This window comes from Mastomys coucha, unplaced genomic scaffold (genome assembly GCF_008632895.1).
Source record: "Mastomys coucha isolate ucsf_1 unplaced genomic scaffold, UCSF_Mcou_1 pScaffold20, whole genome shotgun sequence".
Classification (NCBI taxonomy): Eukaryota; Metazoa; Chordata; class Mammalia; order Rodentia; family Muridae; genus Mastomys; species Mastomys coucha.
Window position 1 is genome coordinate 77,505,713 of NW_022196903.1, and position 16,741 is coordinate 77,522,453.

The window sequence follows — 16,741 nt, forward strand, 5'->3', positions numbered from 1 at the left end:
ACTCACTCTGTAGACCAGGCTGGTCTCGAACTCAGAAATCCGCCTGCCTCTGCCTTCCAAGTGCTGGGGTTAAAGGCATGCACCACCACTGCCTGGCTTAGCTTTAATTTTTTTCTTTCTTTCTTTCTTTTCGTGGTTTTTTTTTTGTTTTTGTTTTTTTGTTTTTTCGAGACAGGGTTTCTCTGTGTAGCCCTGGCTGTCCTGGAACTCACTCTGTAGACCAGGCTAACCTCGAACTCAGAAATCTACCTGCCTCTGCCTCCCAAGTGCTGGGATCAAAGGCGTGTGCCACCAACGCCCGGCTAGCTTTAACTTTTTAAACAGCACATTGAGTTTTTCATCTTGGTCCTCCATAACGTTGCTCTTTGGGGGTCTCAGATAATATTTAAAGGCTTATTGTTGTAGCATTTATAGCTGTGTGTGTGTGTGTACATCTGTAAAGGCTAGAGGTACGGATTGACTTTCTTCCTCAATTGCTTTTCCACTTTCTTTTTTGACATAAGTCATCTCACTGAGGTTAGACTGGCAAGGGAGACAACAAAACCCAGGAGTCTTACTGTCTCAACATGCTTCCTCCCCCAGGACTGAGATTATAAGCATATTACTGCTCCTCATTTTTTTCCAGTTTGTGCTAAGAGTGTGAATTCACATCCTTGTATTTGTATGACAAGCACTTTTTTTAACTTAGCCTTCTTCTCAGTCCTAGTTTAAGGGAAGTCTTGTTTTGTTCATTTGTTTAAGATTTATTTATTTATTTTATGTATATGAGTACACCCTGTAGTTGTAGAGATAGTTGTGAGCCTTCATCTGGTTGTTGGGAATTGACTCTTAGGACCTCTGCTTGGTCCTGTCAACCCCGCTTGCTCTGGTTAGTCCCGCTCACTCCAGTAGACCCTGCTTGCTCAGTCTCTGCTTGCTCGGGCTCAAAGTTTTATTTATTAATATAAATAAATACACTGTAGTTGTCTTGAGATGTACCAGAAGAGGGTATCAGATCTCATTACAGGTTGCTGAGATTTGAACTCAGGACCTTTGGAAAAGCAGTCAATGCTCTTACTCCCTGAGCCATCTCACCATCCTTTAGGGAAGTCTTTATATTATTTTGGAGATTTGCCTTAAGTTGCCCAGGCTGGTCTTAAGTTCCTGAATTCACACCTTCCAAGTAACTAGGATTATAGGCCTGCACTATGCCCAATTTAATGGGGTACTTTATAAAATGTTTTCCTTATAAATACAAATATTTAAAAGCAAGTCTGTAGTAATGTGTTTATGTCATATTTATTGGTTTCATTCTGAGTAAAAGATGTTATTTTCAGGCTTTTAGATTTTACAAAAGTTTGTTGTATCTGTCAGTATTTCATAAATTGGTATTGTACTTACTCTGTAACTTACCAGCAGGTTTTAATAAGAAAAAAATTTTCTGGAATAAAGCTTATTTAGATACAGAAAAAACAGTTTAAGAGGTAGCTTACTTCTTTTTACTTTTGTTACCTATATTTTACTAAATACTAAAGATCTACTAGAATAACCTCTAATAAAATGTGAATTGTTGTGCAGGTTCAAATGAAGAATGATCCAGAACTAGGAAAAGAAAGGTATGTTGTTTTAAGTTGTTTTCTTCATTTTTGTGTGTTAAGTATTTCTGTATCTTATAATAACTATATACAGAAAGTTCCTGCCTTACTTATTCCTTTGGTCTATGTATAAGCTTGTTATCCTTTTACTTTTGTGTTCTGTTTGGCTTTAGTGATTGTTTTGGTTGATGGCTGTATTTAAACGCATTCAGGTATTTATTGACTATTTAGAGAAACTACATGTGTAAACCATTGGAATCACATATAAAAATGTTCCACTTTATTCTTTGTAAACCATCCTGAACAGTTCAATCCGTGATAAGTATGACGTGCTCTTTACTAGATAGTTCTAGTAAAACAAAATAGCTAAATACAGTTTTATATTTTCAGTTTTTAAATTTCATTAGCTTAAAATAAAAATACACTGCTCAGTGTATTTTTTAAGTTGGTACATTTTAGACTGTTTTAAAGTATAGAATGGGAATATTTGTCAAAAAAAATACTACTTTGGGTCTGGAGAGATGGTTCATTGGTTAAGTGCACGCACTGCTCTTATAGAGGTCCTGAGTTCAATTCCCAGCAACCACATGGCGGCTCACAACCATCTGTAATGGGATCAGATGCTCTCTTCTGGTGTGTCTGAAGACAGCTACAGTGTACTCATATACATAAAATAAATAAATCTTAAAAAGAAAATACTATTTTATATCCACTAGTGAAGCTTGCTTTTGCTTTTCAGAGTCTCTTCGAATTACCAGCTCAAATGTTTTAGCCATGGTGTTTACTATTTTTTAGTCTATGTTTTAAAATCTTTAAAATAATAATTTGAAAATGTTTAAATAGCAAAGTAATAATTTGATGCTTTACAAACAATGTCTTTTAAATTTTCTTCTCATTAACTAGTTTTTTATAAAATCAGACTATTTTGGGTTGTTAAAATGATCATGAGCATTGGTAACTTAAAATGCATTGGTAACTCATCAGCCCCATTTCTAGGTTACTGTGTGTGTCACCACATACTTTTTTAAAAAAGTTTATCCCTGAATCAGTAATAGTCATATGTAAGTTCACAGAAAGCTCACTAAATTACAATACCACATGTGTTCATATGGACAGACTTACAGTTTGCTCTGTTGGTAGCAAGAAATAGATTTTCTCCAAAATTCATTTTTGTGTATTGTTTTATAATTTTTTTAATTTGCAAAAACTTGTTTTTATTAGAAACACTGGGTTGTCTGTTTTTATTGGTTTTGCTTCCCTTTAAAAACTCAAAATATTGATATGTTTACAGATAGTTAAAAAAATTCTTCCAATGTAATTTTTTTCTGACATGTATTACAGAGAGAAAATAATGTGTATTAAGAAATGTGGGAGGGCTGGAGAGATGGCTCAGCAGTTAAAAGCATTGACTGCTCTTCTAGGGGTCCTGAGTTTAATTCCCAGCAACCACATGGTGGCTCACAACCATCTGTAATGAGATACAATACCCTCTTCTGGTGTACTTGAAGATAGCAACAGTGTATTCATATATATAAAATAAATAAATCTTTAAAAACAAATGTGGAATATGGCCAGAATATTTAACATTTCTTTTGGAGTAAACTTATACCCTCCCTCCCAAAAAAGGTGCTGGTGTTATTTGCTTTAAATGTTGTCTTTTAAAGTAAATGTAGTTGCCAGATTACCTTAAAGTATAATTCTTTTGTTTCTCATTAATGTAAATTCTAATCACAGATTGCTTAGAAAGAATTTCACATTTATAGTTTAGTAATAACTTACATCCTCCTTCATTTAACCTCCCCGTACATATCCTGTTCATGTGTCATTTGATTGTGACTTTAAGTAAGAATCCTGGGAAATACCTAGTGAAACTCTCAAATTAATTTTCTCTGTTAAATCTTATCCTAAAATGTATTGGGATGTGTGCATTTTGGTGTGGTTCTTTGTCCTCACGTCTAGCTTTTATACTAGTCCTTTTTTGGGGACATTCTGAATTGCTGGGGTCGGGGAGTAGGGTCACTATGTACTAATTGAATCACTGAGTGCTAATTAATTGCCTTTCTGGAATTTTTTTTTATTTTGTGCTGTTACTCTGAATGTGACTGTTTTCCTTTCATTTCTTAAAAACAAAAACAAGCAAACAAACTGACCTTTTAACTCTGGTCTTAATAATGTCATTTATTTGACATCTCACTGGTATTCCAAACTAAATCCATCATCAGTATTGAAACTTTCCTTCATTATAGCTAATGAACAGATACTCACTTTTGTTAAAATAATGTCTATGAAGAAAACACTATAATTCTGGAAGACTTGCACAGTCTTTAAGTGCTGGAGAGATGGTTCCACAGTTAAGAGTACTTGTTGTTCTTTTGGAGAACCCAAGTTCAGTTTCTCACACCCACATGAAGGCTCACAACTTCATGTAGTTCTAGCTCCAAAGGTTCAGTGCCTTCCTCTGGTCTCCAAGAATTCCTGCACTCACATAGTACACATAAAATCACACGGGCATACAGGCGCATGCATGCGCGCCCGTATACACACACACACACACACACACACACACACACACACACACACACACACACACACACAAAACTTTAAAATGTAATTGAACCATCTTTACAAATAGACCTGTGTTTCAAATGTGGAACTGTGTAGTTACTCTTTGTATAAATGATAATAACTGTTTATACAATTTAAATGTGGTAATCAAGAAAGCCTTGTTACATCTTTCAGATGATAATTTTAAAAATCTTCATGTTTTTTCAGACTCAAATGCTTCTATATAGTTCAATTTATAAATTGTTAGGATCAGTATATAGCTTACTAGTGAGCAGGAATTTAAGTTATTATAGATATGAATCTTATAATTTCAAAAAGTTTGTACTATCCATGTAACTGTGACTGTCACAGTTGTTTCTTTGTCATATTTGTGCTTGGCCACAGATTCTATTCTGGTTCCAAGAGTTTTGAACACCTAATATCAGCCCTTGGTATTTCAAGTGTTAGCAATATCAAAAATTGAAGATGGGAGCATTTGAATATACTAAATAGCTTATACAGAAATTACTATATATTGTTATGGTGATCTACAATCCTTAGTTGTTCATCTTAAACTTCTCATACTTCACAGGGAACAGTATGTTTATTTATAAACTTAGGGTTATTCTTCTGGGAGAACCAATTTATTTAATGAAATGACTAGAACCTGGTCAGGTCTAATAGCACCTTTTCAAAATCTCTGAAATAAAAGAAACATCTCAGGACACAGATAGATATCATCTAGCGTTGTGAAGTAAGACACATGTGGCTATCCTTCTTGGAAACAGAGTTAATAATGACTGTACTGTAACGTATGCCCTTTCTGGTATCTTTCTCCAACTCAGCCATTTCTAACAAAATTACATGAATATACTTTATGACTGTGTTAGACATGGTCCTTTTACATACAATTGACCATGTATTTTCTCTAGTTCATGTAGATAATTGAAATATATTAAAACTAAATGAGTGGTTTGTTTGTAGTTAAGAATGTATGTTCATGTTTATGTGGTTCTAACAATTTTACTTGTAATTTTAAATCTCCAAAAGTTATCTAGGTGATTCTAAAGAAAGGTTTCTTTTAAATGTTATCATTCATAAGTACATTTTTTAGAAAATTTAAAGTAGGTGTTTTGCATTCAAAAAGGAGGTAAAATGGTTAAGTGGCATTTCTCTCCATGCCAGTTTCATGGTATTTTTTATAGAAGTTCAGTATCCATTTTAAGTTTACATGTCTGGATCACTAGCTTTATTGTAAAACCGTCCACACTGTTTGGCTACATGTCTGAGTAAAGGGCCTAATAGTAACTTGAGATGTCTCAAATTTTTGTTCAGCCTTTTCAGGTACAAACTTGAACAGGAGTGAAAAATTGTTAACTTACACAAGTGAAAGGAAGATGCCAACAATCCTAGTTGTTCTGTTGTTTCCTTTGAATTAAAAACTAGAAGCTCTCTTATATTGTTCACCTTGTGTATTTCCATCAGAACATCTTAGCCACTTTAATGCTGATTGACTGGATTTCCCAGTGCTTATCATTTGTGCATTAGGAAACCTGTACAGTAGGCATCAACAGGGTTATTTACAATGATTGAATTCTCATCATAGTTTGATTTTTGTTTGTTTTGTGTTCTTTTTTGTTTGTTTTTAAGTACTTTTAGCCCTGACTTGAAAAACAGTCCTGTTGATGAAAGTGAGGTACAAACAGCAGCTGATAGTTCCTCTGTTAAACCTAGTGAGGTTGAAGAAGGAACTACTTCCAATGTTGGAACAGAAACTTCAGTGCCTCAGGAAGAACTTGGTAAGGAAGAACCCAAACAAGCAGTATGTGAGTCTGACTTTGCAATTCAAACACTAGAACTTGAAGCTCAAGGAGCAGAGGTCAGCATAGAAATTCCTCTTGTAGCATCCGCTCCAGCCAATATTGAGTTATTCAGTGAAAATATAGATGAGTCTGCTTTAAACCAGCAGATGTACACCAGTGACTTTGAAAAGGAAGAGGCAGAAGTTACAAACCCTGAAGCAGAATTATCAGTATCTGACAGTGTCTTCATAGAAGAAAGGAACATCAGGGGAATTCTAGAAGATTCTCCATCTGAAACAGAAGATATATTTTCTGGAATTGCACAGCCTGTGGTAGAAGCCATAGCTGAAGTGAATAAACATGAAACTGTTTCAGAAGTACTGCCATCTGCTTGTATTGTGACCCAAGTACCAGGAAGTTACATTGAAGATGAGAAGGTTGTGAGCAAAAAGGATATTGCTGAAAAAGGTAGCATGGATGAAAAGGAGGAAAATGAATTCAATGCTAAGGAGACCAGAATGGATTTACAAGTAAAAACAGAGAAGGCTGAGAAGAATGAAGCTAACATATTTGCAGAAAAATTGGAGAAGATTATAGCAGCAATAAGAGAAAAGCCAATTGAAAGTGCTGTAATCAAGGCAGACCCAACTAAAGGAGTGGATCAGACCAGTAAGCCTGATGAAACTGGTAAAACTAGTATGATGACTGTATCAAATGTATATAGTAGTAAATCAAGCATCAAGGCTACTATGGTCTCTTCTCCTAAAGCAAAAAGTACACCTTCAAAAACTGAAAGTCAGAACATCTTTCAAAAACCTGTGCTTAGAGAGCAAATAAATGCTGAAAAGAAAGTTTCAGCCAAGGAATTTGGTCTGCTTAGAAATACCAGATCAGGCTTGGCAGAAAGCAACAGTAAATCCAAACCCACTCAGATTGGTGTTAACAGAGGGTGCAGTGGAAGGATCTCAGCCGTTCAATGCAAGGATTCTAAAGTGGATTACAAGGACATAAAACAGTCTCAGGAAACAGAGACTAAACTTCCCATCATGAAACGGGATGACAGCAACAATAAGGTGAGGAGAGTAGAAGAATGGCTCGGTGTACCTTTGACGTGCATAGCACTGTAGCTGTAAAGTAGCAAGTGTAGTTTTGGCTCATGTTTTCATCTCTTCACTCTAGACCCAAGCTCCCATTCCCCTGTCTGAAACAATTCCATTGATAGAAGCCAGTAGACATTTTGAGTATTGAGCTCAAAGTTCCCATTTACTCACACACTTGAAAAGTATTACATGGTCACAAATGTAGCTGAATTAAACTTTGGTCAGGACAATAACTGTGATTTGAAGGATGGGTCTGCAGTGGTTCCTAGGATGATCATTTGGCATTCTTGTTCCTCTGAAATTGAAACTTCCTTTATCAGTTCACTAATTGTCTAAACTAAGACATTATGGGCAAAGGGGAAAAAAGATCTTAGAAACTGAATTTAGCTATAGCTTTTAGAGACTGCATATATTATTAAATGATTATTGATTTAGTTTTATATACTTGTTTAATGTGTTTGCATAATTGATCATATTTTGATATTTGCTAATTAAGTTTTTCTTCTTTCTTAAAGAACATTAATAACTTGGATATAAATTCTTTTTTTTTCTGTATTTCTTAATATTTTAGGCATTGGCTTTGCAGAACACTAAGAATTCTAAAAATTCTACTGATAGAAGTTCCAAATCGAAAGAGGTAAAATGAGAAAATTCACATTCTCTGTATCTATCCTTCCACAGCAGCACCCACCTGTCTTAATACACTTGTCCTTACTTTTTCATAGTTAGCATGGGTTTTAAGAGAGTGAAAGGTATAGAGCATAGGATAGGAATGAAATGCTTCATGTTCTATCTTGCCATTAATTCTTTGGTGCTGTTGCTGTGGTAGACTAGTTTTATATACTCTGTGTGCTAGCTGTGGTTCATTGACAGCATACTAAATGCAGAAATCTGCTAGTTTCTTTGCTATGATACCGATTTTAAAACAATGTTTTTAGGTACAATTATATTAGCTATGAAGTCTTAGTAATCTTAGAGTTTTATCAATATAAACTTCAAACTTTCTTAGTATTGTATAAGCTAAAAATACATATAAATTAGTTGGTATAGTTAACCACTTACTTTTTTTTGTTTGAGGTACTTTTAGGAGTCTAGTAAGTTAACATTTGCTAGATACTTAACATATGGAAGAGCAAACTCTTTGTCTGACAGTTGTTTTGACAAGTGTTTAAATATAGTTTTAAAGTGTAAATTATTTTAAAATTAATTGTGTACTGTGTATTCTTGAATGTATATACATGGAGGTTAGAGGACACTTTGTGTAAGTCTCTTCTCTCCTTATACCATTAGTCCTGGATGTTAAACTTAGGTGTTGTACTTGGTACCAGGTACTTTTACCCACATAGCCATCTTTCTAGCCTTACCACTTTGGAACCTTTTAAAATACAACGTTAATTTTATTTTAGAATTAGAAAATGTCTTTGCAGTGAAATTCTCACAGATGATCTGCATATTAGTTTACTATGACTTACCCAGTGGTCAGTCACAGTTCACAGTACTGATTCTTAACTCTCCAACAGGAACCATTATTTACATTTAATTTGGATGAATTTGTTACTGTGGATGAAGTCATAGAAGAAGTAAATCCTTCTCAAGCCAAGCAGAATCCATTAAAAGGAAAAAGAAAGGAAGCCTTCAAAATTTCTCCTTCCCCTGACCTTAACTTAAAAAAGAAAAGGGGAAAAACTTCTGTCCCTCACAGTGTTGAGGGAGAATTGTCCTTTGTAACATTAGATGAAATAGGAGAGGAAGAAGATTCAGCTGCGCAAGCTCTAGTCACTGTGGATGAAGTCATTGATGAAGAAGAGCTCAATATGGAAGAAATGGTAAAAAATTCTAACTCTCTTCTTACCTTAGATGAACTAATTGACCAAGATGATTGCATTCCCCACAGTGGACCTAAAGATGTTACTGTTCTGTCCATGGCTGAAGAACAAGATCTACAACAGGAACGCTTGGTAACTGTGGATGAAATTGGAGAAGTAGAAGAGTCAGCAGACATAACTTTTGCTACTTTGAATGCTAAAAGAGATAAAAGGGATTCTATTGGGTTCATTTCTTCTCAGATGCCTGAAGACCCTTCTACTTTAGTTACTGTAGATGAAATACAGGATGACAGCAGTGATTTTCACTTAATGACTTTGGATGAAGTAACTGAGGAGGATGAAGACTCTCTGGCTGATTTTAACAACCTTAAAGAAGAGCTGAATTTTGTCACTGTGGATGAAGTTGGAGATGAAGAGGATGGAGACAATGATTCAAAAGTTGAGTTAGCACAAGGCAAAATTGAGCACCATACAGATAAAAAAGGAAATAGAAAGAGAAGAGCTGTGGATCCAAAGAAGACAAAGCTTGATTCTTTCTCCCAAGTAGGTCCAGGAAGTGAGACTGTAACACAAAAAGATCTGAAAACCATGACTGAAAGACATTTGGCAGGTAGATACTTGAAAGTATTCATTTTTTCTGTTTCGTGAGATTATATTTCAAACTGTGAACACAGTGCCACAATAGGGATAATGTCATCCTGCTGATATTCTGTAAGCTGGCAGTTACAACCACTCCACAGAAACAAGGTACAGGTTGCATACATTTAGTTTACAGAGCACAGATTGTCCCAAGTTGTTATACCTCAAGAAAGGATGTCAAAACCAGGAGACAAAGTGAACCAGCCAGTGTAGAGCTTCAGTGAACACAGTGTGGTATGGATGGGGGAACAAGCTTTTAAAGGGGAGAACAGGGTTCAAATCACAGTACCTCTCAGTTCTGGCGATAAACGTAGGGTTTAGAACAAGTAGGAGGACAAATCATTGAGGTACTGTTTAACTTTTTTTTAAAATAGGGTCTCACTATGTGAACCTTTTGACTTGGAAATCCATATGTAAACCAGGCAGCTTTGAACTCACAGAAATCAGCCTATCTCTACTTCTGCTTCCTGGGTACTGGAATTAAAGATGTGAATAACCACACCTGGAAGATTTTGGTCTTTTGAGATGAGGTCTGACTCTGTAGCTCATGTTGGCCTAGAACTCAGAATATAGATTTGAACTCAGGATATTCTTCCTTCCCAAGTGCCAGAATTATAGATGAGAGTCACACTTGGCATAACGTAATATTTTGATAGCATAATCGAGCAGCTTGCTTGCTTACAGTACGTGAGAGAGACAAAATTAATTTCCATTTAGAAAACTTTGAACCCAATTGACATAATATGTTACAGAATAAAGTCACCTTGATGAGAAGGAATTCAAATAGTAGTTTATTTTGTCTTCTTAGATGTTATAAATGAAATATTTAATGTGTTAATAAATGTCCACTTTATAAAAGTTTTTTTTTAAAGTAAGCCAGGTAGTAGTAGTGTGGGCCTTAATCCCAGCACTCAGGAGGCAGAGGCAGACAGACGTGAGTTCAAGGCCAGCCTGGTCTACAGAGTTAATGTCGGGACAGCCAGGGCTGTTATACAAAGAAACCCTGTTTAAAAAAAAAAAAAGAAAAGAAAAAATGAAAGGAAACCTTGAAAATTTTAACTAAGAATGGAATATCAGGAACATCTCCTTGAATTGGCAACAATTCAGGGAAAAGTATAAAGCCATCCTGTGAAAAGAATAGATAGGAATAGTTTTTCGGAACATAAATGGAAACATAAGATGTTATTCTAACTAAATTGCTTTTTAACATAGATTTTTTATTTAGTATTAAGTTTCCCTGCCTGGTGTGTGTACTGGCACATGCCTGTAATCTAGCACTCGGCTTCAGCTACATTAGAAAGTCCCTGTCTTAGAAACACAAAGACAGTCTCCCCAAATGTAGATATTTTTTTTGCAACAAATATTAGAATTTTTAGATAGTTTAATATGTTAAACTTAAAGCAATTTAAATACTGTTAATGAAGCAATAAATTAGGCTTTCTTTTCAAAGCTAAAACGCCATTGAAGAAAGTTAAAATTGTGAAAGCATCCCTCTCACAAAAGGTGGCAGAACCAGCAAAAGGCGAAGAGGCCTTCCAAATGAGTGAAGGAGGTAAAGGGGCTATTCGGGTGGGGAGAAAAAACACACAACATGAGCTCATGATAGAGCTTTCACATAAGCCAGGCGAGAAACTAGAAAGGCAGCAGGCAGGCTTAGAAGAGCCTTCTAAACTTCTTTCTTTATAATTTAGAGAGGTTTTGGAACAGTAACAGTAGAACAAAAGATTGTGGAAATTACTCCTAAGATGTTATTGTGACCATGCTGCAGCAACAGGACCAATAATTTATTAACTGTCTGTTACTTATGGTTGCTTCCAGGCATCCAGCCAGTAAATTAAAAACAGAATGCTTAATAATAGTTAAGTTGATACAAATAAGGAACATAAACATTGTCACCGACAGATAACTTGTCATTGTATTTAATATTTCATTGTATCCGATGTCCTTCCTGTTGTTGGCAGTAAAGTACTAAGGTCATTCCTGATTTCAAAGGGTTTATTGATAGGGAAGTAAAGGAAAGCATCTTCTAGTATGACAGTATCCCTTTACCATCTTCTTTTTAGTACTGACTTTACCCTCTGTTCTAAGGAAAAGTTCTTTGAACCTGATCCCTCTACCCTCCTTGCCTCCTCCACAATCTATTAGAAACCTTTTTATTTTATAGCTGACCAATGGTGTTAACATTTCCTTTTCCATTACCTAGCTAACTCTTCACTGTTTTCTTTTTACCAAAGAAAATGAACCTTCTCTAATGGCCACCTTGAGTTTTACCTTTATTGACTCCTTACACTTAAACTACAGCAAACTTTCTATCATTAGGGAACAAAAATCAGTGTCGCCTTTGGAATACCCCTAGTAACAAAGTATAGCATATAAAATAGTGGTTTTCAGCCTGTGAGTTACTACCATTGTGGCATGCCTCTTGTCTTTAAAAAATACTTAGATTATGATTTATAACAGTAGCAAGATTATAGTTATAAAGTAGCAACAAAAGTAAATTTATGGTTGGCGTCATCGCAACATGAGGAACTAATTTAAAGGATCACAACATTAGAAAGGTTGAGTACTACTAATCCAGACATTTTAAAAATGTTTCCCCTCTTACTTTAGTCTTGAAGTCTCAGCATTGTTTGTTATTGCTTATCATGTCCCAATTTGGTATCCCTGCTTTTCAATTCTTTTCTATAACAACTTTTTACAGTAAGCTGTAGTTAATAGTTGCATCTCACCAGTAGCTTCTAATATGAGTTCTTTAGTTTTTGTTTTTGTTTTTTGTTTTTTGTTTTTAATTTGTTTGTTTGTTTGTCAAAAGATTTCTGGTATGTTAGGTCAGCTTTGACACTAGGTTGCTTAGAATTGCCTCATCTCAACTGAATAATACAGGAGAGGTAATTTATTTATGGTTCATTTAGTAATTGTTTTTCCATTAATTTCCTCAAAAGACACTAATAGTGTCAGAAAGTCATTTGCAACTCAGTTTTAAACTTAAATGATTTTAGTCTAGTCTTAGTTATTATATAGCTTTTACATAATAAAATACTGTAGTGTGTAATCAGTCCATTATTAACATGCATGTGCCTTTGGAATGGCAGGAGCAGATAAAGTAATAAATAAGTTAAAGTTTATTACTTTAGTAAAGAAAATAAGAGATCAGAGGCACAGAGTTGTTTGACTAAATCAAGAAAAAGGATGTATACACCCTCAATAGACTTTTAAGATTTGATAATAAAGTTTCTGGGTGGGAACAACTTTAGGACAGAATTACTCTTTGCTCGTGCCTATTTCCATTAATCTCATACTTTGCCTCCTTAAAAATTAAAATTGACTCTTACCAAATTTACAGAACTTGACTCTTAAAAGGAGGACTGTGAGGGGCTAAAGGAAAGGGGGAACAAGAGAAAGGGATGGGAGTTGATGAAAGGATTGTGTTTCTTTCATGCAGAATTTAGATTTTATATATACATGTACATATTTTATATTAATATATATATATCATGAAAGCAGGACTGTTGTGTGGGAGAATAAAGAGGCAGATACAGTTGAAATATAATGATGTGCAGATTACAAAAAGATTATGAAACTTGCTGTTTCCTAATTTAACTAAAATAATAATGATTATCTGTCACCCTTATCCTTTCTGGAGCTATACCAATAAAATGTTACATAGGCTTTAGCCTTGTATCTCCTACATCTATTGAATATATATTTACTCATTTGCTTCTTGGATCAAGGAATCGTTAACTAAGGCATAGTTCAGTGAGTTTTAAGTTAGTTTTGGAATATAGAGAATATCCAATGTTAATTTGATAAATTTTTAATGACTTTAGTTGATGAAGCTGAACTAAAGGATTCAGAACCTGATGAAAAACGCAGGAAGACTGAAGACTCTTCTGTAGGCAAATCAGTGACATCCGAAGTCCCTGGAGGTAAAGTAAAAAATGACATGTTTTTCTTTTACCTATGAAGTCAAAAGTGAGCAAGTTAACCTTGCTCGGTGTTCCTGAATAAAACTTATCTAGGGTTGTTTTTTTTTTTTTTTAATATCTTGGCATGGATATTTTTATTTCATTCTTGAAGGCCGGCCTCTTTTTTTTTCTTGTTGTACTGTTTGCTGCCATGGTAAAAACTGAGTTATACTTCCCCAAGCAAAAACTCCAGTTATTAATAGGAAACTTTACTTGTAACCACTATGCTGAGTTGAAGGGCTTTTACTTCTTTAGTAGCCCAGCACTGTGCTGCTTTTCCATCTTCTACCTTAACAGTGTGTTTCTGAAATATTTGTTTTCTACTCTCTCATTCTTCAACCCATATTCAAAGCCGTTAGCATTCTGGCTTCTCTGGAGACTCTGGAATATATATTAAGTAAAGATACATGTTTTGAATTGCTAGGAGATAGAGCTAAGTAAGATAGAGTGCCCTGGGTTCAAGATCCTCAAAATCCATGTTTTATGATTTCATTGCTGTCCTAACTATATCGCAGTGTGTGCTCTATGTGTGGGTGGGTGGGGGGGTATTCTGTGTGTTAAGTGTGCTTGCCAGATTTGGATAAAGTGATTGACACACTGTTGATGGATTTTCTCTTTGTCTTTTTTCCTGTCTTCTAGATTTGGACTTTCTTGTTCCAAAGGCTGGATTTTTCTGTCCAATTTGCTCCCTCTTCTACTCAGGTGAAAAAGCAATGGCAAATCACTGCAAGAGCACACGTCATAAACAAAATACAGAGGTAACACATAAAAATCTTCAAGTGTTGTCACCATCTTTTGATTTGAAATGAGTCTGCCCAATGTATATATTTCTCTGTGAGAACTTGGGTTCCCAGTTCATTGCTCCTAAGTTGAAAAAAAAAAAAAATCCCTGTTTTCCTGTGTTGCTGTATGTTACTGTGGTCTCTAGCCCTAATCTTTTTCCTGGAGCAGTATCATTGTCTAGAGCAGACTGTGTAAGCCAGTAGTGTCTTGTGGACCTCCTTTACAATATAAGATTCTGCTTATCCTGATGTTCTGTTGCAAATGCCTGTATGTACTAACACATTAACATTTCTGAATTTCTAGTCAGAAGAAAAATGTTAGTTTCTTCTTTGTTGTATATGTTTTGAGAAGGTGCTGCTCTAGAGAGTTAGTCTTAGCCATGGTTGAAGCAGTAGTTCTGCTCCTGATTGTCTAAGGTTGTTTCATATATTTTGTGTACTGAACTTTTAAAACCAAAATAGTAATAGAACTTGAGCCTAGAGTTTCACCCAGCTTTGTTTAATTTTAGGTGTAACCCCTCACACATTTTATTAAATTTATTATTCTCCTTACTTTAACCTATTATATCTTACTTTTTTTTTCCATTTAAAATCTTTCAACTGGGGCCAGATGTGGTATCATACACCTTTAATCCTATAGTCTAGTGGCAGAGGCAGGTAGATATCTGTTTGAGAATGATCTACCCTATAGAGTTCAAGGCTAGTCAGGGAATCTTATCTTTAAAAAAGAAAAATTAATTAAAACGTTGTATCCCCTTCCTATGGCACTTGGAATAATAGCCACACTGACTGTGGCTCTATGAGACTGCATAACCTACCTCATCTGTGGCTTTAACTCTGCCTTGTTACTCTTTTCTTTTCTTGTATGTGACACCTCAGACACCATTGTGCTATTCCCTTAATTACTAATCCTTTTCCCCTCCCAAACTTATTGTGTGGCTACTTTTTCTTATCTTTTGGTCTCTACTCAAATATTAGCTACTAAGAAGGGCCTTTGCTTTAAAAAGCAAGCTCCAAAAGCCAACTGTGGTGGCACAGTCCTCCAGTTTCAACACTTGGCAGGCAAAGGCAGGCAGATCACCTTGAATTCAAAGACATCCTGATCTATATAGTGAATTCAGGACAGCCAAGACTACATAGAGTAACCTGTCTCACAAAACCAAAATTAAAGAAAAGAAAGCAAACTCAATCCTACATCCACAAAAAGATAAACTTTATATAGTTTCTCTGTTTTTTTAATTTTGTTGTGCTAGGGATTGAACCCAAGAATAGGCACATGCTCATCAAGGACTCTAACACTGGGTTACACCCTACACTGCTCCTTTGTTCTTGTTACAATTGTAGAGTAATTACTACCACCTACAGTGATTTCAGTTTTGTTTCTCTTTGTTTCCTTCATTATAGTGTAAGCACTTGGAAAACGTATTATTTTTCTTATCTACTACTAAATCCCCAAGCATGCCTGGCATATCATCGAATATCAGAAGGATGAATAGGGCAAGGAATGAATGTAATTAAGGCACTGCTTTCAATTTAAATTTTAAATTAAAATAAATATAATGAAATACACTTAGGATTGCACACATAGCAAACAACATCTAACAAATGTTTCATATTGAAAATTGCTTTTAACAGAAGTTCATGGCCAAGCAAAGAAAGGAAAAGGAGCAGAATGAGACTGAAGAAAGAAGCTCTAGGTGATGAAGGAAAGGAGGAAAGAATTCATTAGAAATTCATTTAGGGTCCAGTTGATTTGTGTATTTTTGTTATCATTTAATTTGTAATTTTTGTTTCAGAAACATATTCATGTTGTACAAATTTCTGATTGCCCTTGATGTAGAGAAATTGACGGGAAAATATGATGGGTTTGATTTTTATATCAAATCACCAGGCATGGAAAAATACCTTTTAGAAGTGTTTAAATAAATGTTCCTACTGTATATTTCAACACTGTTGTGTTTGTGTTGATTTGTAAAGGCTTGGTTGCCTCTGGTTACAGACAAGACTCTTCTCTACAACCCTCGAATTTAGAATATTTGGCAGTTCATTTGTTACTGGAAGTAATAGCATGATAATGTTACTTTGTCTCAGCCATCCATGTATATAGGTCTGATTCTTAATGCTCAGTTTTTCTGCATAATGAGATGACATCATGTTTGTCCAAGGTAAGTTTGAGTAAGATAATACTTAACTTTCATATGTGTTAGGGAAACTTTTTTTTTTCCCTCTGTAGAAAGGACCTGGCAGATCATGGAAGTATTAGTTTAGATATACAGAGCAGTTTCTACTTTCTATGAATTTCTAAATATGATTTTAAAACATCTGAATAATTTAATATATAAGAAGTTGTAAAGCCCTCAAAAAAAAATTAACTGAATGTTTTCTTTATGATGCTAGACCCTATCCTTTCTGATCAGTCAGTACATCAGACCTATCTGCTAACTTAAAGTTGGCTTCATTTCTGATACCTCAGCATTTCTGTATAACTAACTAATAGTAGGAAAAGGAT

General features: G+C 35.0%; 1 protein-coding gene across 12 annotated transcripts in view; it reads left to right on the forward strand.

Annotated features, from left to right (window-relative positions):
- The window catches only part of Znf638 (zinc finger protein 638), a 141,515-nt gene extending 125,335 nt beyond the window's left edge, over positions 1-16,180 (forward strand). For 9 of the 12 annotated variants that reach the window (XM_031382332.1, XM_031382331.1, XM_031382337.1 and 6 more), the window contains 8 exons: positions 1,558-1,595; positions 5,769-6,993; positions 7,592-7,657; positions 8,541-9,456; positions 10,936-11,037; positions 13,313-13,411; positions 14,090-14,208; positions 15,868-16,180. In XM_031382332.1, coding sequence (XP_031238192.1) covers positions 1,558-1,595; positions 5,769-6,993; positions 7,592-7,657; positions 8,541-9,456; positions 10,936-11,037; positions 13,313-13,411; positions 14,090-14,208; positions 15,868-15,933 — 2,631 coding nt within the window. In that variant the 3' untranslated portion in view covers positions 15,934-16,180. The remainder of the gene's footprint in view (positions 1-1,557; positions 1,596-5,768; positions 6,994-7,591; positions 7,658-8,540; positions 9,457-10,935; positions 11,038-13,312; positions 13,412-14,089; positions 14,209-15,867) is intronic. The other 3 variants (XM_031382335.1, XM_031382334.1, XM_031382339.1) reach the window with 1 other exon arrangement.
- Positions 16,181-16,741: the final 561 nt, after the last annotated feature.